This window comes from Colletotrichum aenigma (assembly GCF_013390185.1).
Source record: "Colletotrichum aenigma strain Cg56 chromosome Unknown KSG_Cg56_contig08, whole genome shotgun sequence".
In the NCBI taxonomy this organism is placed as follows: domain Eukaryota; kingdom Fungi; phylum Ascomycota; class Sordariomycetes; order Glomerellales; family Glomerellaceae; genus Colletotrichum; species Colletotrichum aenigma.
The window spans coordinates 2748584-2775648 of NW_023500914.1; the positions used below are offsets into that span (position 1 = coordinate 2748584).

The 27065-nt window shown below is 55.0% G+C and overlaps 5 protein-coding genes across 5 annotated transcripts; 4 read left to right on the forward strand and 1 right to left on the reverse strand.

The window, feature by feature from the left end:
* Positions 1–692: 692 nt before the first annotated feature.
* On the forward strand, positions 693–1365 carry CGCA056_v012230 (uncharacterized protein; the record flags this gene model as incomplete). Its single annotated transcript, XM_037327474.1, has 2 exons — positions 693–961; positions 1173–1365. The coding sequence occupies 2 exons, from the start codon at positions 693–695 to the stop codon at positions 1363–1365; spliced, it is 462 nt and encodes a 153-aa protein (XP_037173854.1).
* A 260-nt stretch (positions 1366–1625) lies between these two features.
* On the forward strand, positions 1626–3642 carry CGCA056_v012231 (uncharacterized protein; the record flags this gene model as incomplete). The annotated part of the gene is made up of 2 exons (XM_037327475.1): positions 1626–2250; positions 2717–3642. The coding sequence occupies 2 exons, from the start codon at positions 1626–1628 to the stop codon at positions 3640–3642; spliced, it is 1551 nt and encodes a 516-aa protein (XP_037173853.1).
* Positions 3643–6427: 2785 nt separating this feature from the next.
* CGCA056_v012232 (uncharacterized protein) lies at positions 6428–11281 on the forward strand (the record flags this gene model as incomplete). Its single annotated transcript, XM_037327476.1, has 2 exons — positions 6428–6466; positions 6617–11281. The coding sequence occupies 2 exons, from the start codon at positions 6428–6430 to the stop codon at positions 11279–11281; spliced, it is 4704 nt and encodes a 1567-aa protein (XP_037174025.1).
* A 7724-nt stretch (positions 11282–19005) lies between these two features.
* Positions 19006–20640, forward strand: CGCA056_v012233 (uncharacterized protein; the record flags this gene model as incomplete). The annotated part of the gene is made up of 3 exons (XM_037327477.1): positions 19006–19111; positions 19189–19379; positions 19432–20640. 3 exons carry the CDS (start codon positions 19006–19008, stop codon positions 20638–20640), a joined length of 1506 nt encoding a protein of 501 aa, XP_037174022.1.
* A 4070-nt stretch (positions 20641–24710) lies between these two features.
* On the reverse strand, positions 24711–26039 carry CGCA056_v012234 (D-arabinitol 2-dehydrogenase; the record flags this gene model as incomplete). Its single annotated transcript, XM_037327478.1, has 5 exons — positions 24711–24891; positions 24957–25073; positions 25135–25443; positions 25504–25573; positions 25625–26039. 5 exons carry the CDS (start codon positions 26037–26039, stop codon positions 24711–24713), a joined length of 1092 nt encoding a protein of 363 aa, XP_037174584.1.
* Positions 26040–27065: the final 1026 nt, after the last annotated feature.

The window sequence follows — 27065 nt, forward strand, 5'->3', positions numbered from 1 at the left end:
CTCGATTGCCTAAAGTGCAGACTAGGACGTAGGGCGAGAGGTACTTGAGACTTCGAATGGCACTGTGCATTTCCCACAAATCAAGCAGCATCCAGGGCAGAGTGTCGGATTAAATTGCGGTACTCAGAACATGACTGGTCGGTAGGTGACCTCCAGTCTCCATCCGCTGTCACCACGGCAGGGATTTTCTTCCGAAGGACCCTCAAAAAAAACAATGAGAAAGACGACACGGACAGCACAATCCACGATTCGATTTCCGCCTGTCCATCCAGTCATGTAGCCCCCCGCCTCCTAGAAGCTCCCGTCACTGCGACATCACAGTCCGTTATTCTTCCCACTTCGACAGTGCTCGTCTAATCTTGACATCAATTGCTTTTATGCACAACGTCCCTCGTCTGTAGCGAGCTCTACCTAAGCGAGTCCAGCTGCTGCGAGTATTGCTATGCAGCACAGCATGTCTACCTATTACCTACCTAACCTAATGCACAGCACACAGTGCGTCAATGCAGCGTTCCCCCTCATCCCGCACCACAGACAGCGCCCCAAGACCAGGATTCATCCTCGACCTTCCACGTCTATTCACCACCGCAACCACCACCCGACCACCACATCATTCATTCCCGTCCGCTGTGACTGCGCTTGCCCCAGCCCCCGGCGCCCCGTCCGCAGCGGAGCCCTGGCCTGCTTATCTAATGCGTTTCGAGCAATGGCCCTGGTTAACCTACCTACGTCTCCTAATCACACACCAGACATTATCAAATGTTGTCATTAGCAATCAAAGCTGGGGTTTTATACAACATTGGCTCTTTCGCAATCCTCCGAGTGCTTGCTGTTGCTTTGCTGCCGCCCTTGCATCGCCATCACCCTGTCTGTTCGACTGCGTTCTCTGCCTTCTCGAGCTCTTGCATGCTCCAAAGGCGCCTTCGGAGCAACCCCAGCCGATTTCTGGTGGACCGAGTTGGTATGCCCGCTCCCCTCTCGAGTCTGCGAGCTCCGCCCGCACTTTGTGCCCAAACTTGAGGCTCTTTTTTGCGCCGCACTCCTTTGACTTGACCGAGAGAAGCGAGACTTGTCGAAGCTGCTTCTGCTGCGCTTGCTGGACATTGTTTGCTTGGCGGGGCATGGGACCTGATCACTGTTGCGGACATTTGCTGATGGTTGGGCAAACTCAGGAATCAAGGGTTACGAGCTCGTCCTTCCGCCTATAATTCGAATCCTCCACCCCCGATCCTCACCTCACCCAACCCGACCGCCGTCTGTAATCGTTCTGGCGACACTGCCCCAACTTCTTCGCGAACCCAAGCCTTCGTCCCTTTCGTGAATACTCTTGTGTGCGGCGTTTGTCTTGGATGGCTCGTAGCATGAGGTGTTATGGGTACGCCTTGCTCCCCTCGAACCTCCGCCATACCCTTGCCACTTCCCATCCCCACCAGCGCCCATGCCCTGCGCCAGGGCTCAGTCTCCGTCAGGCATCATAAGCGTTGACGTCTGTTCTGGTGCTTTGGGAGCTGGCTGTGATGCGTCGACGAGGCCTTGGTCTAGAGCTCGCTGCTCTAGGCTTCATCACCCGGCAAGAGCATATGCTAATCTCACGCTCGATTATTGCCACAGGTCATAATCGAACAATGTCTCCCGAAAGCGTCTCCTCCCTCTTTCCCCAGAGGCCGATTCGTCCCCTCCCGAAGCGCCGACTACGCGAACGCCTGTCGCCTGATGTCGCCGACTCCATCGAATACCCTCCGGCGAACCAGAACTCTAGTCCTCTCTTTTACTACCCCAGTATTCCGCGAGATGAAGTTCCGTCTAGGTCAGGGGGCTTGAACGGTATGGGCAGGAGTAGTCTAGGCTACGAAATTAGCCCAAAGGTTCATGCGGGGAACGGGGAGAGCGATGAGGAAGGCATGGCGTTGAACAGCAGCAAGATTGTTCGTCGTTCACAGCCAGACATCCTCAATCGCGCTTCGGCCCTGCCTCCGAAACTCGAGCAGTCAAAACATTCAAATCCCCAGCCCCCACCGTCTACGGCATCGTCTGCCGACGGATACGAGTCGTTCGAAAACACAAACAACAAGAAGAAAAGAAAGATACCAACGGCGGGGGATTCTGCGCTCTCCGGCACGCACTCGCTAGCTGACATTGGCTCCATGAGCATTTCGGCAGCAACATCCCCCTCCAACGAGCACAGCGAGCTAGGAGGGTCAGCATCGCCATCATACTACGGGGCCGGAAACTTCGTCACAAACAACCAAGGTATATCTGGGCCGGGGAGGGGCAGATTTGGTCGATCAAGAAATGGTAGAAGTCCTCTGGGAACTCTGTCCGACGCACCGAATAGTTGGGTGGGAAGAGGGCCGAAGTACCGGCCGCCTCAATGGGCAACTTCAAGTGAGTCTTTCGCAGCTCCTGTTCACGATGCTGTTTTGCGGTGTGTCTTCTGCTGCTGCTGCAAAGAGCTGGCGGTCTGTCAAAGGAGATACATGCAAGCTCTGGCGGGGTCCTGCACATCATGCGGGACAGTTCTTTGAGAGGCATGGAGTTTGAATATCACGGCTACCTCCAGCTTGAGATCTCTGTCTCGCTCAAATGCAAGCACCCACCACGACAAACGGAAAGCACACACCTACCTTACTTCCACCCTCCATCTCTGCCCTTTTTAGAAATTTCTCTTCCGCATCCCACACACTGGCAAACAAATTGCTGACAATCGTTCCCCAAGGCGAAAACCCTGGTATCATTTCGAGCGCCATCGCAAACGCCGAGAAGCTCCCATCCACACCCGGTCAAGAGAACGTCAGTCTTTTACAGCAGCATTCATCTAGCGTCAAATCCAGCCCGACTGCCACGCAGTTCACCTTTACCTGCGACTCTCCAGTTCCCAAGCCACAGTGGCCAGGAACTGATCCATTAGGTTCACACGGCTCGCTTCCAGGTTACGGCAACAAATTTAGGCAAGCTTCAATGGCGACCCAGACGCTAGACGCCGCGAGCCCGATCGCTGCACCTCCTGCGCCGGCACCAGCCGGCAAGGGAGGCGCGCAGCCTGGCAAGAAGAAGAAGAGCCGTCGCCGCCAAGAGAAGGAGCTTAGGTTGGCAGCCAAGCACCGCCGTCAAGAAGCTGAATACCGGTACATCAACAACCCGCCCAAGCCGGAGGATATGTGGATTTGCGAATTCTGCGAGTACGAGCGCATCTTTGGCGAGCCGCCTTACGCCCTGATCAAGCAATATGAGATCAAGGACCAGAAAGCTCGCAGAAAAGAGGCGGAGCGGAAGCGGCTGCTGGAGAAGGCCAAGGCCAAGAGCCGAAAGGCCAAGAAGGCAACCAAATCCCCCGGTAAGACGGCATCGCCTCAGAGCCAGCAGCAGGCCGGCTCAGCTGATGCGCCGGCGGGACACACAACCAATCCTGGCTTCACCACCGACGAATACATTGAGGATGTTGAGGGAGATAATTTCGATGACTCATACTCTCAAGACGATCCACCGATGTTACTCAGCGATGATCCGGATGACCCATGTCGCGATCCCGATTGCAACGACTGTCATGGAGCGTTCGAGGATTTGGACGATCCCGGCGACGAACATGAACCCGGAGACGAACCCGGCCATGAACTCGGCCACGATTCACATTCACCACCATAAGCTTATCCATAATGTGGATTCTGGATACCTGAGAAGCTCAGCCCTGGAGCTGGCTCTCTCCTCTGCCTCTTACATTTTGCATTAACTACGGCGGCATTTCTTGCGCACCGGCTCGGCAGAACACTGGCAACCCTATTTCGGTCGTTGACTTGGATATCGGCCCAGCCCTTACCTCAAGAATAAAGCAAGCGATACGGTTCATATACCAAACAAACTGCCGATAGCATCAAGATTCTCTTTTCGAAATCCAAAACAACAAAAAAAGCCAGACGTCGTCGCGCACTCTGACAACTGCAGAAGTGGCGCAAGTACAGATTAGAGATGCCAGACCAGGTCCAAGACACTCTCTCTGGGGTGTTGAGTGTATGCAGAGAGATGATCTTGGGAACTCGTTTGGGCCTGGGCATGAGATGTACAGATTATTCTGTGAAGGAATCTAGATGGGTAACGCTCAGTAGGAGGTTACGAGAGAGTTCCATCAAGATGGTTGTTAGGGTGCTATAAAGACCAACACAGCATTATCTAGCAGAATCCACCACACTCTGATTACCCGATCAAAACAGTAAAACTTGTTCTTCTCTGTTCATCTTCGTCGTCGTCTGCATTACTGATTCTCACGCTGTCCATCGCCGTCCGCAAGTAGATGATAGAGCAGGTGCGAGCGAAGGGAGCTCCGAGAAGAGGCATGACGTAATTGACTGGGGCACTGACTTGTGGCTGGTCTGGGCTCTTCGACCTTGTTCATAAGCGGGACGGGAGACTGACCCCTCGGCCTCTTCCGCCTCGGCAGGACCGTAATCCCGTCCTCATCGCCAATTCATCGTCCAATCCCACACGACAAAGCTGCTTCGTGGCTTGCATATCTTGTTGTTATTCAACGATCGAACAGAGTTTAGCATCGATTCTAGTAACGGCGGGCGTCCCGGAGACTCCATGACCTTGCGTTTGAGATCAGAGATGGAACCGCGATTAAAGAGACGGTTTCTTTCGGAAATGATCGTGTTGAAATGAATTGTCTGACCGGAGGGGCACAGCGCAAGACCGGAGGCTGTGCTACCGTAGTCTCCGACCAAGCTACTGCGTCTGCGCCAGGAATGAAGGTCTTCGGAGGATGTGGAAGCCAGCGCAGGTAGGTAGCTGGCAGGTCATTCCCATTCCCGTCTTCCTCGCCGCCGATCAGTGCGGTTGGCGGAGCATGCATAGACCTTGGAGTGAGTGTTTGCCAGTGTTCGCCAGTGACGTTTCTTCGGGTTGTCTTTCCGGAGGGACCCGTTCGGAGCTGCGGTGACAAGTTGAGTCGGATGGTGGTGTGTTTGTCGCGTGATGGGCCCTGATACAGACCTCTGCCACGCATTTCCATTAGAGTCCAGACGCAGGCAGGGAGCTCCTCAAGCTTTCTCCCACCTCGATCTCCGCCAGTGCCGGTCCGCGTGTGCCGTCTGCTGCGGCCGCGGGAAGTGTTGCGCGTTGCTACCTACCACCTGCTCGAAGTCTCTCGCTCAACTGGATGGGATGGATGGATGGCCAGGCCAGGGGTGGGGGAAAGGCACGAAAGCTTCGCTGTCAGCCGGGCCTGAAACAACCCTGTCCTGTCCACCGCAGCCCCAAGTTTCTGTGAGACGTCGATCAACTACTCCACACGAGTTCGGCACTCAGAACTCTGTCTGTGATGGGCGGCGGTATCTTGCAGGAGGCCCTCTGAGCGGGTTGGGTGAGGGTCGATTTGACTCAGCATGAGCTGGATCATCACCCGCAGCTCGTGGCTACCTAAGGTTACTTTGACCTGAATGCTACAACCGCTATAGGGATCACGGACGCAGACACGACAGAGAACACAGGTGCAGACGACCACAGCTCTACAGATGCGGTCTCTTCATTGTTGTGTATGGTTTGTGCTTCCCGCGAACTGCTGCTGTCGTGGCCCCCTAAAGGCTCCCGCCCAGAGACGGCTCATTGAGATGCGGCATTGCAGACCAAAGCCATCCTGTCTCTAGCTTAGGCCGGAAGTCTGTCTTCAAAGCAGCCAATCTTTGCGAAACACAGGGTGCCAGGTCAGAGAAGCTGTCACAATTGCGCAGCAGTAGCAACATAGCCAGCGAGCAGGCAATGCATGGCCCGTGGGATTGGCACCCTCGATTCAGTGGAGCCAGGCCAGACCCGGCGTGGTGTCGTCCCAAAACAGAAAGGCGGCTCAGGCGAAACAAGGGTGCCTCCAGAAAGGAAGCGCGGTAAGGTGCATTGGGCAGGCCATAGGTGCAGATGCCAGGCGTCCGCCGCCGCTAGTGCTCTGGATGTTGCTACCGCTGCTGCACCTTGCACAGCTGTGCTGGGCCGCTGCAATCACTGGAAAAGACTGGGGATGAAGATGGAATGAAAGCCCCGTAGGTACAAATTACTGTAGGAAAAGAAACTGCTTAGTGTACGCACTGGCCAGCGCCCCCATCGTGGCTGAACCCGACTCACCTCTTCCGTCATCATCCCATCCACTTCATGGATCCCATCCACCTCCCATCCCATCCTTTTCCTCTCCTGCAGAGGAGCCTATCCACCATCTCTTTCCACCCCCAGCTACCTTTTCCCCGACATCACCAGGTCTAATCTACCGCGGCCTCCGTTTTCCCGCACTTACTCGACCCTTCCCCCGCTCCGAGTTCTTTCTTCTTTTCTTCTTCCTTTAATCATTTTCTTCCCACATATTTGACTCCATCAACCCTTATTCCATGCGACCTGTTACCGAACCATCACAGGCCTTGCGCCGTTGATCGACAACCAGAGACACGCAAACATGTTTGGCGGTTCTAGGAGGCACCGGCAAGCCAATCAGGTAAGTCACCACACTGCCAACTGTTGCTTCTATTTGATGTCTTGATCGCGATCCTTCACGATGCGGCTGTTGGGATCACGACCACGCCGCATACCCCTGGATCCTCGCTCGGCGATGTCGCATCTGATTTCAACTAACCCGGGCCCGTAGCCATTGACTGCCGCAACAGCAAATCCCAGCGCGGCCACCGCAGCCGCATCAGCGTTCGCGCGTCGCGCATCCTCGTCATCCCTCTCATCCGCCGCCGCCGCCGCCGCCCTCCGCGCAAGACCCACGACACCCATCAACGTCGCCGAAGTTCAGACGAAGCGGACTCAAAAGCGCAGCACATCCGTGTCGTCGCACGGCAGCCAGGACACCCGACGAAGCCTGCATAGGTCCCCTAGCCAGGGCTCTATGAGCGAGAGGACTTTTCGCTCGCCGTCACCACACCGAACCCCGGCGCCCGCGGAGGATGCGCCGCCGGTCCCGACCATTCCGGACGACATGCGGTCAAACGGCGGGAAGTCGACCCACACCAGGTCGACGAGCCTACAGATGCAGCCGTTTCGTGTTGCGAGTCAGGAGCAAAAGGAGGGTGGCTCGTGGTTTGGAGCCGCAACGGAGGGGAATTTGGCCAACGTCAGGACGTCAGACGCTCCGATGCGCGTTGCTTCACCAGAGTCCCGACCGGGAGCTGTAAGCCCAACTTCTTCTGTCAACTTTTCCTATCCGAGGGGGCTGCATGCCGCATCACCCCCACCATCGCCGGCCGTCGAGAGCATTAGAATGACAAGTAGCCAGCGACTTGCCTCGCCCCGCCGAACAGAGTCAGTGGCCTCCCGGTCATCCGTCTCAGAACAACCACTCGTATACGATCCCAACTCGCGGAGGATGGTGCCCAACGTGAATCTGTTGGCCAAGGAGCAAAGCGTTCGTGATGCGTCGGAGAAATCGCCTAAGAAGAAGAAACCTCAACAGCAAGGATTGGCTAGGAGTGGTTCCCACCTCGCCAAAGGTACAATGAGTAGAACTCACGGTGTTGCAGTGGAAAGCGAGGAGCCTGCCACGAGGCAGCGCGAACAACCTCAAGCTCGAGCTCAGCCGACCACTCCTGAGCCAAAGGCGTCACAAAACCAGCTCCCGGCCAGTGAGACGGTGCAGCCAAACCCAGCGCCATCACTTGTAGACGAGAAAGCATCAATGGACGGATCTCATTCTCCGCTAAATGGGTCAGCACCTGAGACTCGCAGCCAACAACAAGCGACTGCCAGCCCTGAAACCACTCAAGCGGCCCCAGAATTAAAACGCGAACAGCCGGCGCGAATGAGTGACGGCGCCACCAATCTCCCGCGTTCTGAGCCGCGGCAAGGTGTCCCTATCTTGGCAAGAAAGCCATCAACGGTCCAGGAAGAATCAGATGAGGACCTGCTGAACTCAAAAGACGAAGATGACCAACCTGCAGCGCAACAAGACGTTGCTAATGTCCTTGACGCAGTGCCCGTCCGATCCTCCGGCCCTCCCAAGCAACCATCTCTGTCTTCTGAGAGCACGGTTGTCGAGTCTCAAGTCTCCTCGTCCCAGAGGCAGCCGAGTCCACCAGAGCTTAGGCAGCACGGGAGCCTCAGAAATGCCCGGGCTCACTCCAGCAGTCCAGCAAGATCAGCGCGCTTTGCATTGGGAGCAGATCAACTACTCATCAGGCATGAGCCTCCCGCAAGATCAGTCTCACCTCGGAAGTCCGCCTTGAAGCACTCAGCTAGTCCTTCCAGGGGAGCTTCGCCGACGGACGAGAGCTCCGAGGCTTCAGGTCCCAGTCGGTATGGCAGTGAGGTCACGGCCATTGAGGGTCAAGTAGCACGCAAAAAGAGCGTACGTGTCAGTTTTGACGACGAAAACACCAAGGTCGTAGGACAGTCTGCTGCCAAACCGGAGTTTGACTCGCCCGTCCCTCCTAGTCCCCAGACGAAGAGACACTGGTACAGCCACTTGGGTCGAAATCGAAAGAAGGATGCGATTTCCTTGGATGACGACGAAGTCATGAAACCCCGTCCAGCATTGCCATCATTTGGCAGTGTGCGCGACAAGAAGCTCAGAGAGCCCGAGGAACGGCCACTCGTTCGGCCCATTGAACCACCGTCTTCCCCATCTGCTCACGATACATCTGCAACCTACGACTCCGACAACGAGGAACACTCGGCTCCTCTCGGCGCGGCTACTGATCACAACGTCGGCGCGATCTTGAATCAGGAACAGACGGCCAGAAACGCGGCGAACATCTCGAGGTTCCGGGAGCCGTTGCCACCCGTGGTGACATCCATGGAAGGCAACGGCTACTACTCGCCCAGCTCCTCCAGTTCTGAGGACGAAGAGGAGCATGAGATCGTGAAAGAACCAGAACCAACACTACCTCCTGAGCAAGTCAAGGAAGAGATAGTTGCTGCTCACCCTGAAATAACTCACGACGAACCCATTTCACTTACAGCGCTTGTTGACCAAAAGCAGCCAGAGGGCAAGCACGAGGTAGAACATGTTCCCGCCATCTCTGTTATTCAACCTACCCCTACTCCCAAGGAGGCAGCCCCTAACGGCTCGGTGAATGCCTCTGGCTCCGGTTACTTTGATGTTCCCGGAGGTTTCCCGGAAGATGAGAGCGACGATAACGCAGTAACCACCCAAGCTCGACCAGAGTCATCGGATCCCAAGAAACCCGTCGATGAGCCGGCACCAGCGCTAAGAACAGAGCGATCCATAGCGTTCGCTCCATCTGCGCAAAAGACCACGTATGAACCATTGGTGGAGGAGACCGAGTCGTCAGAGGGCGACAGCATTTACAGCGATGCATACGAGGACCTATCAGAAGTCGAAGGGGACGGGTTCATGTCTTTGGATGCCGTCATCACAACTCCAATTCCCCACAAGGTTTCGCAGAAGCTTTACGAAAAGGTCCTGGTTACACCACCTAAGGATTCGTCCAAAGACTCGCAAGCCAGCGATTCTCCCCCTGGACCAGAACCCACCCGAGCCGCTGGCCAACCCGAGGACGAATGGGAAAAGGCTAAGCAATACTGGCGGGGCCTGACAAGCGACAAGCGGAAACAACTCGAAAAGGAGGCGTCTGAAGAGGCGGGAGTTGATGGCGATCTTGAGGAAGTAATTCAGCCCAAGAAGGTGAGGAGGAAAAAGTCGGTTCGTCGTAGCGATGGAGCTGCAGAAGAGCAGGCGGCGACAAATCCTGAAAGAGTGTATCAGATTCAGCCTGGTACCAAGGCCGCTGATGAGGACGAACCACCATCGCCCATGCGCAAGACGCTTCGCGGTCGACAGCCACAGGAGACGAATGGAAATGGCAAGCTGCAGAAAACAATGAGAGGAGCGCAACCTCAGCAAGTAGCAGCAGGCGGCATGGGCATGCGAAAGACTCTGCGGTCTGATGCTCCAACGTCCTCTCAACCTGTCGATCAGCAACAGCTCGGTGGAGGAGGCATGCGGAAGTCTATGAGACAGAATGGCTCCTCCGCGGGCCCAGGTCCTCAGCCGCGTGTCACTGCTGCATCTACCGGCCGACCTCTTTCGACTCAAGGCCCACCAAGACGCGAGTCTGATGAGAAACGCTCCAAGCATGCCTCGATTGACGGATCGATGACCAGCACCGAAATGGCAAAGGCCATGCAAGCCAACTTACGGCGACGTGCGTCAGACTCGAGCGAAAGCAGTTTCCGACGTTCACGGCCTCAGCGTAATGGCCTTGGATTTAGAAAGTCTATGCGTTCGAATGATGTGCCGGAGTCAGGGGCCACGGGTAGGAACTCACGCTTCAGCCTTCGGTCCGCCTCGCCACCCGGCTCGCCCCGCTCGCCACCGGTTACAATGGGCAACAGAATGACGATGCGTACAATGCGTCGGGATTCCAGTGAGAGCAGCACAAAACGCCTGAGCCTTCTCTCGTTTGGGGGCAAGAAGTCTGCCAAGGAGACTACAAAGCCCGGCAAGAAGAGCCGATTTGGAGACTCAAGCGATGAGGATGACGCTGGGCCGTCTGCTTTCCGCAGTCGCTTTGCCGACTCCAGTGATGAAGATGAGAGACTGCCTTCCAAGTCTGCCTCGCAGACTATGCCCAAAACGATGCGAACCTCGAGCTCCGCCGCGGCTGCTGCCATGAAGATGCCTCCCCCACGCCACGATGAGAAGGGCGAAGAATCGCCAGACCTTCCGGACAGCAGTGACGAGGAGGTCGCCCCGCCTCCGGCCCCGGTGCAGCCGCAGAAGCCGGTCTCTCAGAGAAAGATCTCAGGCGCTAGTGGCCGCCTCATCAAGTCTCAGTCAGATGGTCACGGGCTGCAGCGGTCTGGCTCTGGTCGCGGAGCGCTTATGGAGTCTTCGACAACGCCTGCGGTGGGCACGCAAGTGATGGCTCGACCCACGCAGCATCGTAGAGGTAGCCTCCTCTCTGTGCTCCGCCGCAAGAAGGACACTGATATGGGCAAGATCTCACGTCCTTCTCACAGCGAGAGTGGGGCAAGGATGGACACCAAGCTTGAGCGCAGCCCCGACGAGATCTCCGCTCTTCGTAGCGGCACCATATCACCCAGACTGCAGAAGCAAATGGAGAACTGGCCACTCGTCGAGGAGACGATCGACGATGAGAAGAGGCCAATGACCTCGGATGGCACTAAGCCGATGGACGCCTCGCGACCCGTGTTTGCGCCGCGTCGTAGCACGAATCAGGTGCTTATGGCAGGCCGTCCCGGTGAGCTGGACACAACACAACTCGAGGGTACCCGCAAGAAGAAGAAGTTTGGCACGCTCCGTCGCATGTTCAAACTAGATGACTAGGCGTCTTTTTCATGCCACGCCTAGTAACCAATACCATCGCCCAGCCTAGCGCAATTGTTTTCTCCTTTCACACGCTACAATCGCAACAGACCTCATCTGGCACCGGTCTGATAATCCACATAATCTGAGCTCCAAACGACGCTCCTTTCTTCAACTGTCACCTCACAACAATAACACAGCAGGCGTTTCAGGGGCTTTGATAGAACACATATCTTTGTAGGCAACATCATGGCCCTCGCGGAAGGCACACCCGAGCACAAAGGACCTTCATTCATTTCTTATGTTTTTCAATGGCGTGCCCCCCGCGGCATACAGGCACTAGGCGGAGGATGGGCACTACCTGGGAGGGGGAAAGGGTGGGAAAATGAGGGCAGCGGCAAGACAATGACGCCGATTGCAGGGAATTAAGAAACGTACAGTACATGCTTTGTTTTGAATGATACCACCGAGGAAATATCAGAAGCGGGAAACACGCCGCGTTGAATACTTTATCAAACCTGTCTCAACTTTTGCCAATGCTCTCGCAAACGTGACTTTGATCTAGAGACGGCCGTTGTGTCGGTTGTAAGTGCAAGCATGGTCTGTAGGGTGTAAATCTGTAAGCTTGATGATTCCAACGCGAACATGAAGCTGCTGAGGCTTACTGAACTTGAGAACCAGGACACACTAGCTGCGGTGTGCCTTGAAGTCGTGGTATTAGGCGGCTAGGGATGTTATAGACGAGAATAAGGACGACAGACACGATGACGAAGACGACGTAAATGACGAGAAAAACGGAAGATAATATGAAGCAAAATTGTGAAGACGATAAAAAGCAAGGAGCACTCGGCCTAACCAGCTAGGAGAACCCGCCCCTAGTGACAAATATACGCAAAGACGATATACATCAGAGAAAGAGGAGGAAGAAGAGCAATGGCTTGAACCAACGGTCTCAGACGAGCAAATGCCGCCTCGAACTCTGCTTCTCATTAGATTCTAAGGCCTCAAGCAAGTAATTGGGGACTGGGAACAACGACGTCTAACAGTGGTAATTGGCACCGCATGCTAGGTTCTTTTCTATGTCTCCTGCGTGGCCCTGGAGCTTTGTACACTTGATGAGCGGCTGGAGCTTCTATCCTTTGTTCACAATCATCTCAGGGGTGTTGCATTGGTGGAAGAGATAGAGGTGGCCAGCAATGAAGCTCCTTCAACATTGAAAAGATGCAGCTGTGGCTAGGAAAGATCGCGAAAGTGACTTGGATATCTCCAACCACCACTCACGTCGTCATAGTGGCTATTGGCCACGGACGTTGATACATAGCATCGCCCGGACACGGGTTATTGCTCAAGTGTACTCACCTTGACCCAGACAAAAGGAGCTGACTCCAAGTCTCCTTTACTTTTGCAACAGGTGCATCTTGCTACGGGGAGTGGCGTCTTCATCACATCTACTTCTTGCAGAGTTCCCCGTCGCCTAAATCCCAAGGGACCAATGCTCAATACTGCTGCCAAGACACCTGAAGAGAGATCAGATCGAGAGAATGATGCCTCGTTGGGTTGGGGCCAAACCCCTGGAATCCGTGAACACCGGCTGCTCCGGTTTCCAATGTCTTCATATGACTTATACGTGAGCACTCAGCCCAACAGACGTAACTTGCCTCGGGCGCAAGTTAGTCTTCCATGGGAGAAATTGCCAGTAGTCTCGGCTACGTCACCATGATGTCCGCTCGATGTATCTCAGGTCCTCAGCTGAAACGGGTCGAGTGCTACCCGCCCGAGTATAAGTCCCGCCCCTGCGATGGACGGCAGCGCAGACAACCCCATGTCAAAACTTGCGTCACTTTCCTTCTGGACGTTCCAATTGCAAGTAAAACGTGGCCATGTAACAATCGCATTGTCATCGAAACAAGCTCGGCCACCTGACTGAAGAGACATCAGGCCAGATGGAGCACCTCCTTAGTGTCCGAGCGGGCCAAGACAAGTCATGATTTCAGCCGGTGTAGTTGCCGCAGAGTCGGTGAACCGGAGGAAGGTTTGCCATTGGCGCATTGATTGTCCCGCCACCCATGCACGCACATAATATCGTGGGGAAAGAGGGCTGACTGCACCTTGGGTCTGGCGTCGCCGTTGAGAATGGTCTGTCCCCGGGAAAAGACGGAGGGCCGAAGGATGTGCGTGTGAAGGACGGACGAATTCAATACGGCTTCGTTAGTGTCCCGGTAGCGTCGTGACGCTATTTGACTATGGCGCGGAGGAGGCCTGGCTGTTTTTGTTTACATGCTGCCTCTATCTGGGGATGTAAGTGTTGTTCGGCTGAGTCCAACTTGGCAACTTGGCGAACATGGGATGAGCTTGTCGGTCGACGAAATGAGGGAGGAGAAAAAGTCAGCTCTGGTTCTCCTTTTGCTCGCCTTATTCCGCTGTGAGACGCGGCAATGATGGCACTTGGCCAAAAGTAGCAGCAGCGGGCGGTTGTGATCGGAGCTTCGTCAAGCTGACAGCCAATGGGTCTAGCGCATAGAGTTTCTAAAGCAAAGTCGTGGTGCCGCAAGGTCGTGGCACCTGGTCACACGACTTGGTTCTCGGATGCTTCCCCCGCATTCAACAAGATCAGAAGACCTCTAGACAAGGACAACGGTACGGTACGGGGCCGCAACGTCGGGAAAAGCAAGCATCGATTACCCAGGCCGACAGTGATCCCCGGATTTATTTTACGTACCTGTACAGGAAGGCGCATTGAAAGATGCGAATTGCTTTGTTTGGGCCTTGCAATGGGCCATTCTGACTGCATCGCGGTCGGGGAGGCCCTGATGTGTCCGTCTCCGAATGGTGTGATGAGATGCTCCTAATTTTCACCCCTTCCTCCTGTTCCTCCCATCAATACCGCTCCACTCCCGAAGTTCCCTTTTTTTTCTGTCGTGGTCGCGCTAGGAACCGCTTCCGCCAGATGTCGGGTTTGCTGATTCGTGCTCGGTAGAGCGGTGAGAAGGGCGCCATGTCATCGGTGAGGAGTTCGCCGCTGGCCATGATCAAGCTATGATACCCTGGCACACCTTGTCTCGGTTGTGCTCGCGCGGCGGAGATGGCGATATTGGACCAGTGGGAATCGCGCCGGGTCACGGGTGGCCGAGATGATGGTTGAATATGCCACAGCACGGCGTCCCGTAGCGCCTACTAGGGAAATTCGTCCCTTGTCGGCGCCCTGGCAGACTGGGATGCATGGGTAGATGACCGTCAAGTAAGGCACACCATAACAGCGTCAGGAATCGTCCCAACAAGTGACCGGGTTTGCTTCGGGATGGAAGGTTCTTCGGATTGCGCAGTCAAGACAGCAAATTCAACGGCCATGCGTCGCACGGGGCGGCCTCCTTCTCGACGTCCACTGTGAAAGCAGCAGTTGCAGAGCCGCGAGTGTCCGCGACCGGGGTACTATCTCGGGCGATAGGGCATCCGCGCGAATCCAAGTACTCGGCCGGTTCTTTGCAGTGAGTGACCCAAGCAGGGCAGCCAAGGGAATCGAAAAATGACTGATAATCGGCGTTGTATCTGTCAAGTTGAGCCAGGGTTGGGGCTTGTGTGTGGCAGATGGAAGGGTGATGGTTCCAAGTCCCAGGGGCGAACACCACCACAGGCGCTACAGAGGACACCAATTTTGTTCTAGAACGCCATTTTCTGGGGACGTGGGGGCCGCATCCCTGCTGGGATTATTTTCGCTGTTTACCAGCAGCAGCGCTCCCAGTGTTTGGGGCGGTCTTGGAACACACAGCTGCAAGCCGGACCCTCTTGGCCACTGATTGCCGTGTGTGCTTGACGGGCGCGCATACCAAGTGCTGTAACTGCGACGGCACTGGCAATGAGGGGAAGTCGATCAGATTGCGCATCGCAAACAGCGCCAGGTGTTGCAACCGCATCTTGCCATGTATGCAAAAGGGGAATCTTAGTGGTGGTAGTGGTGGTGGTAGCCTGTTTGCAGCATGCGGCAGTATGTTGTACCGTTATTGCTGGGGTCCGTCTCGCCGTTTGTCCATCCGTTGCTATTCCGTGATGTCGACGGGGAGAGTCCGCTTGGCGTCGGAGCAGAGAATGTCACTGGACATCGGAAACTCGGAAATAATTGGGCGTGAAATGTGTGATGCACCCCGGGCGGCTCCGGCTCCAGGACCATCTGTAGGTGCCCAATGGGGGGAGGGGAATCCAGAGGTCAACGTGGCCTGGGTACTGGTGCTGTGGGTGAGGTCGAAGAGGGTTCCTAGGCTCAACTGCAGGCTGCAAGAGGCGCGGGTCGCAGGCGGGACAGTGCAGACGGCAACAGTCTCATGATGGCGGATGTGGTGTTGGCAACATGGATGGACCCGAGGCTGATGGAATTTGAGATGTGAGCTGATGGTGGTGGTGGTGGTAACGGTGGCTGGACTTTAGAGCTGTGTGCCTGAAGGAGGAACAGATCTGCTTGGGGTCTAGAGCTTGATGGACCGAGGTCTGATCTCGGTGGTGTTGACTTAGACTCTGGGATGGCATGAGGGGGAACGAGGGAAGGGAAGCACATGCAGAACGGGCATTTGTTTAGGTGAGATGCAAGGTAAGGTATGGAGAGATAGAAGGCAGTCGAGAGAAAGGTACAGAGCAAGGCAAGGTACGGATGGCATGCAGCAAGAATGAGAAAGAGCAAGATAAGCTACACGGGCTAATGGAATGCTATCTTAAGGCATGCCGGGGAAGCTAAGGTCAGGTAGCTTCCATCTCGGACGGTGCGGCCAAGGAGGACGGACGGACAGCACAGCCCAACCCCAATCCACAACTGAGGCAAGTACGATGGAAGTACCTGGCTTCCACCTTGCCTTCCTTGCCTGCGTTCCAGGTTGCTGATGTGTCGTTCCGTTCCTGCTCGTCGTGTTGCTTGTGGGACGCACAGCACAGCACTGCACTGCAGTGACTGCACAGCTTCCTGATCGCATCACCACAGACATGCCTGAGGCTGAGGCTGACAAGCACGACGGGACGTGGACTGGACGACCTCAATTGGATCCGGGAGGGGTTGAGAGCAAACCGTTGTGTTGCCGCTTGCCGTTCTCTCCCTAACCTGGCAGCTGCTTCGGGTTCGACGAGGACCTAGACGAGAGCTTGTGCAGATATCGGCGGGCTGTGTCCGTTGAGAAAACTGGAACAATGCAGGGGCGGCGAGTGAGCAAGCAAGTGGTAGCCCACATGGAAAATAGGAGCGAATGGCACGCATCGCTCGTTATCTCCATGAGCTCGTGCTCTTGCAAGTTGCTCATCGTGGCCCTGACGACTGCTGGCCTCATGGTTTCGGTCATCTCCTGAAGGCGGGCTGGCAACCCAATGTTGATATCACTGTATTTGTTGCTGGGCGCGGCGGAGATCCCAAAAGAGAAGCCCGCGTTGGGTCGCCATGTCGATGGACCCTTCGATTGCAACCGACAGAACATCATCTCAGGGCCCGGCAGGGCATGCGGCGTGCTGGCAGGGGTATGTCGGTCAGCCCTGGGGGCTGGAGACTGGAGACTGGAGACTCACCCGGCGGCCCCAGGTCTGTTTGCTGCATACCTATCTTGCAGTATCTTGGTGTTCTGCGCTCTGTGCTGCAGCAAGGTAAAGCAGTCGCTGATGAATCTAGACTTTTAGATTGATGAGTAAACCGCGTGACTTAAATACGCAGCACTGTCTCCGGCCGGTCTAGGTTCAGGTTTTGCATAACACACAAAGCACTGCCCATGTTCATGTTCCACAGTGTTGTCTGAGGTCGAGATGGAACTGTAATGGAAAGCGCGACGTAAACTGAGGTGCCCGTTGATACGGCCCACTAAAGCTTAGACTTATTCTTCCGTTGGGTCTCCACGAGGGCTAAATTGGATGGAAGGGTAGGAGGAAGACCAGGGCTTGAATTGAAGCCCAGGGTCTTGTTGCTCGGTATCCGTAGCCTGTACAGAGGGCGAATACTCATAGGCCGCTCACTTATCGGCACCATGGAATGCTACGCGGGCTGTATGCAGTACAGAGGAGCAGGTACACGATGGCGCCAGACCGGACGAGACCATCGAGGCCCAGCGCCATCAAGCACCTCAGAGCACCTCAGAGTAAGGTAAGGCAAAGTACGCAGTAAAGAACGCCGCCCACCGGTCCGCGGGTGGCTCCCGTCCTGTACCCAGAAGTCACAAACTGCAAACCAGCATTAGCATCAGCGCCTGCACTGGCCTTCAGGCACACACAGCACAACACAGCACAGCACAGCACACTTCACTTACTGGCCGCTGAGAAGGAAGGCAGAATGAGGTGTCCATCATTCGTGCTCCTCCTCCCCTTTCCCCGGCCCATTTCTTTTCTACCCGTGTGCCCGCCCGTCTCCGTCGTCGTCTCGTGAGGAGGCAGGTCAGGTACCTTAACCTCAAGGTGCAGCCTCTCAAAGTCACAGTCTCCCGGGGGGTTCAATTTTTATTTTTATATTTTCCCACTCTCTCCTCGCGCCCCGTCGTCCCCTTCTTCCCGTCCCCCGTTCCCCTTCCTCAGGGCATTTCTGATGTGCGGTACGGCTACGGCATCCAAGTCATGTACGGTACCTTACCTGACTTGTTGACCTCCTCCTTAACCTGAGCCTCCGCCCTCAAAGTCCCATTTCTGAACATTCCAATTTTTCTCGTGCGTACTCCATCCATCGACGCCGACATCTCCCCCTCCCACCCGACCTTGCCAATCTCGACCTACCATCGCTTCTCGTCTTCCTCCTCCGATGCCAGCGCCCTTACAACAACAAAATCTTCAACTCCGGCTCCTCTCTGTATCGGTACCGTCCATCACCGATACCGCCATATACGCGAGCCCACCGCCATTGCTGCTCCGGCCCTCCCCTTTCGATACCCACGGTCTAGCCTCCACCTCCCGGCAAAGTTTACCTCGAACACCGCTGCTGTTCGCAGTTTGCAGTTTCCCCCCTCCAGGCCTTTGACCTCACCTCACCACGCACACTCTCACACACATAAACCTCCCACACACACACACACACACACACAACCACGCGTGGGCTGCGTACCTTGCCTGCTAGACTTTCCGTCTTTCACCGGCCATCCCATCTCAACCTTGACGTTCCCCTTGAACCTGGGTTTCGGGTATTCGTTCATCGGCTTCTTTCCTGTTGGTGCTATTCCCTCTACACAAAACTTCCCACACCTTTTCGACATCGACAAACGGCCGGCCACTATTATCCCTCCGCCATTCCTGTGCTGCCCTCCACATGTCGGCAACACACAACACCGACAACGAAACTCGGGATCCATGAAAACGGTCATCGGAACCTCCGCAGCACACCCAAGCCGAATTCTGCCGCCTACCTGAACTCGTTCTCGACTCTAATTCGGCTTGCATCACCACCGCCTCTCAACAAAACACCTGCCAGTCATTTGCCCGCAGTTGGTCACCCGCTCGCTGCTAAAAAGTGACCAACCCAAGTTGCAGCTTGCCTCTCACTTGCAGCTAGCTTTCTCCAAACACTCACCTTTGCAACCCGCCTCTTCAGACTCGTCACCTCCAAAGAGCCAATTCTGCCATTGAGCGCGACCATGAGCGCCCTTGATCTAATCAGGTAACCCTCATCGCAATTTGCAAGATTGCCCACCACGGCGGGGCCATCTGTGCCACACGGCAGTCCACCTGCCCCTCACTGTTTTTGTTGTTAGTCTTCAGACGCATCTACCGTCGACCGTCCGGTCACGGTAGAAACCACTCTCTTTAAGATGGATTTACCAAAGGGCTTCGTCAAAGATGACAGGCGCATCTATGGGGATGTAGCATCGCTCTCGCAACCCCTTCCATCCGATTTCATCATACGGATGTGGCGCCGTAAGTCAACTGCATTCACTCTTGACGCTGTGTAACCGTAGTTGCCCTCAGTCTCCAGAGCTAATACCGGCATCCAGTTTACACCACCACAAACCTGAAGCTTGTTGACCCCACCGCACGTCGCCTCGAGAACTTTTGGTGGCAGGTCATGGGCAGCGACAGGAGTAAACTCAGGGCCGATACTCTAGCCAAGATCTGGGAACACATCTCGTATGGCCCAACTTTTGTGCCTCTCAAAGGCTCGCCGAACCGTTGGGAGGGGCCTGCGGTAAGCTCTGCCGTTTGACACCACATTGACATCTGCTGATATCCATGCACAGACACCCCGTTTCAATAGCCAGCATGAGTCTGACGTACTGTACAATGCACAGCAGTCAAGTCAGGACGTTAAGCTGATTTCTGACCAGTCGGCAATTAAGGAGCTGTCTGCTTCTTCGTCTCGGCCCCCGCCGCCGCACCCGATTTTGAAGAAGTCTAGGGGCGATTCAAAGTCCGGACCGCGTCCAACGGCTCGATTCGTATCGCCGCATGAATCCGCTGACGAGGATTTCAAAACCAGCGAGGGAACGTCCTCGGGGAGCACCAGCGGGTTGGAGATGCGTGTTGCAGCTGCGGCATCGCCGGCGAAATCGAACAAGAAGAAGCCTTCGACCCCGACGAAACGTTTCGTTGCCTCGGCAGCTAACAAGAGGAGACCTGTTCTTCCCAGAAGACTGAGCTCTCAGTCTTCAACTAACTCTGATGTCATGACTAAGGACGTCGGGTCTGCAAACGGAACTAAACACGTTGGCAGTTACAACGTTGTTCACCCTCATGCTGAGACAGCTATCCAGAATTCGTCCATTTCCGACGGCATCGAACCTCCCCCAAGCGCGAAATCCTTGGGCAAGCGACCGGCGAACCGCCCGCATCACGAAACTCCGAACCCGCTGAAGTCCCCGCCGATCGTCGAAGAACGACGGAAGCCAGTCATTGTGCAGACAGCGAGTCGTGCACCGGCCCCAGCGCCGCTGTCCAAGTCTGTGACAGAAAAGGCAGTGCAAGAGCCAGGCAGGCCAAGAAACGAGGGGCCCAAGACTCCTACCTACGCCCCGATCACGTCGCCGGGACTATCCTCGCCTAGAATTGGTTCATTTTCATCATCGCGGTCCGCATTCTCTGCTCCGAGAATGGAGAGGACCTCGTCGAACTCCGAAACGTACCGACCCCGAGAGGCCAGCATTGGACGTGGGCCTTCTCAACTGGGACTGATTTCAGGCGCCACGGCGAAGACGTCAACGGTGGCTGCCGTGGGTCACGTATCGATATCGGGCGACCCCGACAAGCGCGCCCTGGAAGCGCTGAGCACCTTTGGGGATGACAACGAGCCCAGGGGCACTCCGAGACGGACCTCTTCCTCGACACATTTCACACCGACCTTGCCCAGCGCAACCCCCGAGGTCCCATTGGCCCGTACGAGGAGTCAGTTGACGCTCCTGCTAGAGCGAGAGAAGGAACGCCTCGGAGACAGGCCAAGACAACGGTCGTGAAATCACGGCCGATATGCCACTATTTCTCCTTACACATATAATCCATGTACTAATTCAAGAGGTACGAACTGCATCAAAAGGGGCTCATGGAGTTTGGGGGACACAAAAATAGTCGGATTCGTCCGCATTCATTTTTCACAGAAGAGTTGGTATTTTTTTTCAAGGTGGTTGCGTTTGTTCTTGGGAGACTTCCCACGTTTTACCGTACCCCGTTTCTTTTCGTCAATTCGACAAGGCCGCAACTTGCTAGGGGCAAGATCGGCGCATTCGCATCACATGAGGCGTTCTCATTACAGGTGGATTTTGGGGTCCCATTGGGCCATGGCCCGAGAAGCATTACAGAGGAGCAGCAAGCTACGAGATCCGGCTGTGCGCATTGAGTAGCGGCGGCGATTCCCACTCGGAGTCGGCCGAGGCTCAATCGACGATGTGAGTACGGCGCGCCAACTGGTCCGATAGCCATTCTAAATGAGAGAAAACATTGAGCCAAAAAAGAACACTTTGAGATGCCATTGTTGGTCAAGCGGCGGCGATGACCGTGTGAGTGTGTGTTGTGTCGACTGAAACATAGCAAGGGGGACAAACGGCCCCAAGAGATATCTAGGCTGGTTTCTCACATAGGAGGGCTGACTCGAATTCTAATTGGCAGGGTTACATCGTGCGGCCACGACGCCAACGCCGTCCTGGTGACAACCTCTGTTCTTGAAAGGATCAGGGCCTGACTCGGTCGTTTATGGAAGGTAACTAAACGACAGGCCGTGGCCAAGGAATCCCGTCACCGCGGTCTGATCACCGAGACGGGGTGGGAACAAGCAAGAGAAAAAAGCAATGCTCAACATGGTCACGAGGCCCGTCGTCTGCGACAAGGGATAAGAGAAACGGGAACTAGGCAGTCTCCTCGGCCAACCCCATTCTGAAGGTAAGAAAATTCATTACGCAATGGGAACCGGGCCACTCCCTTTTTATTCTGTGCCTATCGGGACGGGGATTTCGGGGGGTTGCAAAAATGTCACAATGCGTGCCCCTCCATCCCGCGCGAATCTTCTTGTCCCCCCGGCCGCCGCCCCCACGTTCCTTTTCGCCTCGGGCCCTCGACGCGAGGGGTATTTTTTTCGTAGGATGGAAGGGAAAAAGAGCTGTGCTGCTGCAAGAAGGAGCTACCCTGGTCTGACAGGGCTGTCATGCTGCGGGGTAAATTTTTGAGGGTGAGAAAAAATTGGAAAGACAGCCTAGGGATAGACAGCTCTAGCAGGTCACACACACACACAGAAGAAGAAGAAAAGGAGGTTGGATTGAAGCCGGTGGAAGCCGTTGAACCTGATGAACCCTTGCGGTATGTCCCAAAAGGGGGCAGGGGAGTTTGTTTCTGCTGACTAAGGTGAGGCCTTTGGAGGGGTAGCTTGCCCACGGGGTTACCTAAATACACCCCCACATTCTTGAACAGGGGTTGGTGGTCTATTTACCGGGTAAAGGTGAGCTTGGATGGCGAGCTTGCCCTCTTTGACTGGGCTTGGCGTGAGCTTTTGACTTGAGATTTCCTGTTTTCGAGGATGTGGTGAGGTTTCGGTGTAGGTTTTAGGAATTGAGGGACCCCCACGCTAACGGGCCGAAGACAACCACGAGGATGGTTGATGGAGGGGCAGGGAAGGTTCGTGGTGGTGGGTGTGTAAGTGACGTCTTAAGATAGTCCCCTTTCTTGCTTCAACCTCTGATGTAGATCGCGGTGAGGGATTTGAGTACCAAATTCGATATTAGTGCCTGGATATGTGAAGGAGTGGATGTAGGTGAGATGAAAGGTGCGGCATTGGCCCGTGAGTTGAGCGAAGAATACTCATGACCATGATGTCCAAATACATGGAAGACAGTGACTGGCAGCTAGATATCTCGAATTCAAGACTTTTGGATTTCGAGAGCCATGGGTCCAGTGGTGAATTTGGCTCTCATCCCTTCTGACTTTGAAGCATCCAGCCTCTCCCGATCCAGCTTGAGTGGCAAAGAGTTTGGAGCGTGTGCGATAGCCCAGACAAGAAAGATCATCAAATGCGTCGTCTTTTATACTTCAATTTGCAAACATATCTGTCTATAGGAATGAGGCCGTCATGGATATTGTCAGAAGGTTATGAAAGATTATTGGGGATGGCCTTCGTAAACAAGACCCAAGACGACGCAATGATCTGCAATGTCTACGGTTACCCTGGCTGATTCTCTTCGCTGATCCCAGGTCTGAATTTGTCCCATTCAAAAGTTGCTGTCCCAAAGTCTCCAGATATAGCCAAAGCATCTGATCTGCTCCATCGTAACCGTCTTTCGTTGTCCTTTCCGAGGTATTCGTCACAGATGAGCCATCTTATTCAGCGCCTGCTTCGACTTTCTGGGTCGAGTTTTTAGCACAGAAGAACACGTAGCATGAATCACGGGCTAGAATCATTGACTATGCGTCGTTTAAGTCACTCAACATTGGACAACCATTTCTGCTGCTTCCTAGCACGTACGATGCCTCTCTTTTAAATGAGATTCTGCATTACGATACTTTGCAACAGAGGCATCCTGTGCGCGTATGGCTGTGTATATAAGGTATGTAAGTTGGCAACGACCTCCTCGGTGACACAGTGAGCAATTTGCTTTGCATCGCGTTGCTAGTTGTTTGGGCGTTGCAATGTTTGCCGTCCCTTCAAGTCTGTTGCTGCTCATAGCATCTATCACTCGATTAAGGTGGGCGAAACTTCAGTCTGTCCATGATCACTGTCCTCCCAAGTCTATTCGGGTCTCGTTGGTAGTAATGATCAACAAGCTAAGATTTGAAGACGTCCGAATCTTTAGCTGTGTTAATATAAGTGTCCGCCCTATAGAGACGAGAGAGGAGTGCTGGATTTCCTCCTGATTAATATCTTTTTCACTGAAGACCAGAGCTTCCTTCACATTGACAGCTATCTATGACTGTCATCACTGCAATAAATATGACGAACCACTACGAGAAACTCTATTTTCCCTGTGTCAGAGCGACTCCTTTTCATGTGAGCTTCTCTGTGCCCTCCCTATCTTTCTGTCGTCGTTGCTACTATTGTCGTCATCTGTACAACGATTATCATCTGCACTATCATGACGTCTACCACTATTATCCGATCGAAGCAATGAAGTATGCATGAAACATACTCGCGCAAACACAGAGAAACGAGGCAGTCTCATCTTTACATGTCATTAACCTTCTCCAATAACCGCCAAACAGCAACACAAACAAACCTCACCAACACCTCCAGCAAAAAGCCGGAATCTCAGCTCGCCAAAGCTGCGTAACGCATACCCCGACCTGGCCAAAGTACCTCCCGTAGCATGCATATTCCAGACCCCCTCCACCGGCGCCGTCGCACGCCGATACCGTCGCACAGCATGATGCAAAGACGCACCTCTCCCAAAACACCACCTCCCCACGCCGACGCGCCACCGCTCATCGTGCAGCACCCGCCAAGCACATGTTTGTACGCAGCACCCGCAGATGCGTATATGCAGGCGCAGGCGAGTGTGATGACGGGGGGTGCACATCACCCTCTGGCCTCTGGCACTGTACCTCAGGCCCGCGTCTAGAACCATCGAGGCGGCTGCGGCCAAGGGCGGGGGTGACAGAGATTGGCGACACCGTGCGTGTGCCGAAGGGCTCGGGTTAGTTGCCGTTGGGCAAACGCGTGCCGCCCGGGAATGTTACCTGCCGCAGTAGTGGCTATCGGCCAAGCTATCACCGGCCGCCATCGGCGGTGCGTTTGAGGTGCCATTGCGGGTTCTGTCTTACTGCGTCTCGGGGGGTTATCTTGACCGGTCCCGAGAACCAACAAGGCCGATCGCACACTCAGGTTGCTGGCATGATGAGACTTGCTTTCACATGTCAACACAGAGACTGGCCCATGATGATTGAAGTGTTCCATTATTAATATTGTGTCGTTCGTCAATTATGGACAGCCACATGTCTAGTGTCCCCCTTAAAGCAAAACGCCCCGTGATCTACCAAAGATACGACTTTTGAGCCGCTTCATTCTGCCTTATCTCTCATCTTCATTGCACCGATTGCGGCGTGCCGTTTATGTGACGGTGTAACCGCCGTCAACACGGAGATCCGCGCCGGTCACGTACTGAGAGGCGTCGGACAGCAAGAAGGTCACGGGACCCATGAGGTCCTTGGGCTGTCCCATCTTGCCTTGAGGGATGAGGGATGTCCACTTCTGCTTCAAGTCGGGGTTGTCGTTCAGAATCTTCTCGGTCCTGAATCATCGTGTCAGCAAACCGTCACATGGTCGATCCGATACGAAGTGGCTTTGGGCACTTACAAAGCCGTAAGCATGTAACCAGGAGAGATGCAGTTGACACGAATGCCGGCATGGGCCCATTCAACGGCCAATGAGGCTGCCAGGTGGCGGATTCCAGCCTTGGCGGCGTTGTAAGGTCTGTAGTCGTGTTAGCTAACACTTATGTTCTAGAACCATGGCGTTCTTGGGTGACACGTACGCCTGGGGCTGAGGCACGTTGACGATCGAACCAGACATGCTTCCGATGAAGACCATGCTGCCGGGGGACTTGCGGTCCATGAGATGCTTGGCGACGGAGATGGCGAAGAGGTAGGTACCATCAACATTGACGCCCCAGAGCTTGCGCATGCGATCGATCGGGTAGTTGACGGCATCGAAGTTCTCGGTAAAGCCGGCCGAAGTGACGAGGTTGTCAATCTTGCCATGGGCATCAATTATCTCAGCGATGCACTTTTCGACGGAAGCGGGATCCGAGACGTCGGCATAGTGGGCAGTGACGTTGGGTACACTGCAGAGCGGTTAGGCGTCATGCGCTTTCATAGACGATCAGTGAGTTTGAGTAACTTACGTCTTGGCTTCTGGGTTCTCCCTCTTGAAAGCTTCAGTCAGGTTCTTGGCCTGAAGCTCAGCTTCTTCCTCTGCTTGCTGTCAGTCCCCAGTTCATCCAATGAGAAGACGGACGAACTCACTGTTCAGATCAACAATAGCAAGATGACTGCCAGAGTAGACCATGCCCTGGCCCATGACCAGACCTAAGCCACGAGCGCCGCCTGTGACGACGCCGACATGACCCTCAAGAGAGAACGATGCGAGAGTAGGCTTGCCGATACCACCACCGGAGCCACGAACAGGTTGACTAGACGGGAGCTCATGGTCTTCGGGGTACTCGACAGTGACATCAGGATCAGTTCGGGAGTACTGGCCTGGGTGAGGCTTCTCCTTGACATTCCGGCTTCCACTGATGTTTCTGGCCTGCTGCTGTTGAGATTTGGTTGCTGAGATGCTGGCAGCGGCAGCGGCTGAGGTCTGCTTGCTGCGGATCTGAGCTGTGTGTGTGATGGGGCGGATTGTCCGCGCAAGGCGGGTGCTGAGAGGGCGGAACATTGTGGCTTTTGTCTGTGAATCACAGCGATGTGTGATTTGGTGAGTGTCTGAGTGCCGTCAAAGGAGCAGTCAAAGGAATGGACAGGAAAGGTTCGATTTTAGGTTCCCGAAGCGGGAGAAGGAGTGGAAAGGAAACGGTCGTGAGTGTTGGAATGGTTCACTTCTCCAAGTGACAGGAGCGGGATGATGTCACTAGGCTGTTTTTTGTTGAGCGGCGACTAGAGTAAGCTGAGAGAAGCTCTGTTGTATATCTGGCCGATCAGGAGCAGCTCAGAGCAGAAAAAAGGTCGCCAAAAGAAACAACTCGAGGAGCTCTGGTGGGGTAGATGACGTGGGACGAGGAAGGTGATTGACTCTGATCGTCTGGAATCGAGCCTAGATCGGGAAATCGTCGTAGTTGGGGTCGGTTGGAGGAGGCTCGTATTGGGGATTTGGAGGTTGGGAGGAGACGGCGGAAGGTATGGAAGCTCGAGGAAGAGGGGAAGGACGGGAGCTTCGTTTATGAGGAGCTCCAAGTGCAGGCAGGCAGGGTAGAGTAAAAGAAATAGCTGAGGTTGGGTAGGAAGGAAGGAGGGAGCGAAGGTGTCGTGCAAGTGCGGTCAAGCTGCGAGGAAGACGGCAGCCACCTGAGGAAGGTAAGGTAGGCAGGGCAAGTAGGCAGGTAGGTACCTTCCTTGGGCAACAGAAACTCACGATACTTGGGCAGGTGGACGCGTCTCGTCACTTCCATGGCAAAATCACGTCTCACCCTTCGCACCTGCCGTCTGCCACCTGCCACCTGCACGCACTGCCTCGCGGGGAGCTGCCCCGGAGCTTGGGCAGGAAGCCACGCCCAGGACATCCATGGACGGAACGAAGTTGTTGTTGCCGCTCTTGGTCGCTACGGCCACTAGGGACTGGGACTGCACCCCCGAGGCGGGGGTGGATAGCTGAGGTGGTTGTGGTCTAGGTCTTGCCGTCACATCCCGGCTCACCCGGCTGGGACAGCTCCCGAGTGCCTGATTCTGGCCACGATGCCCAATCGAA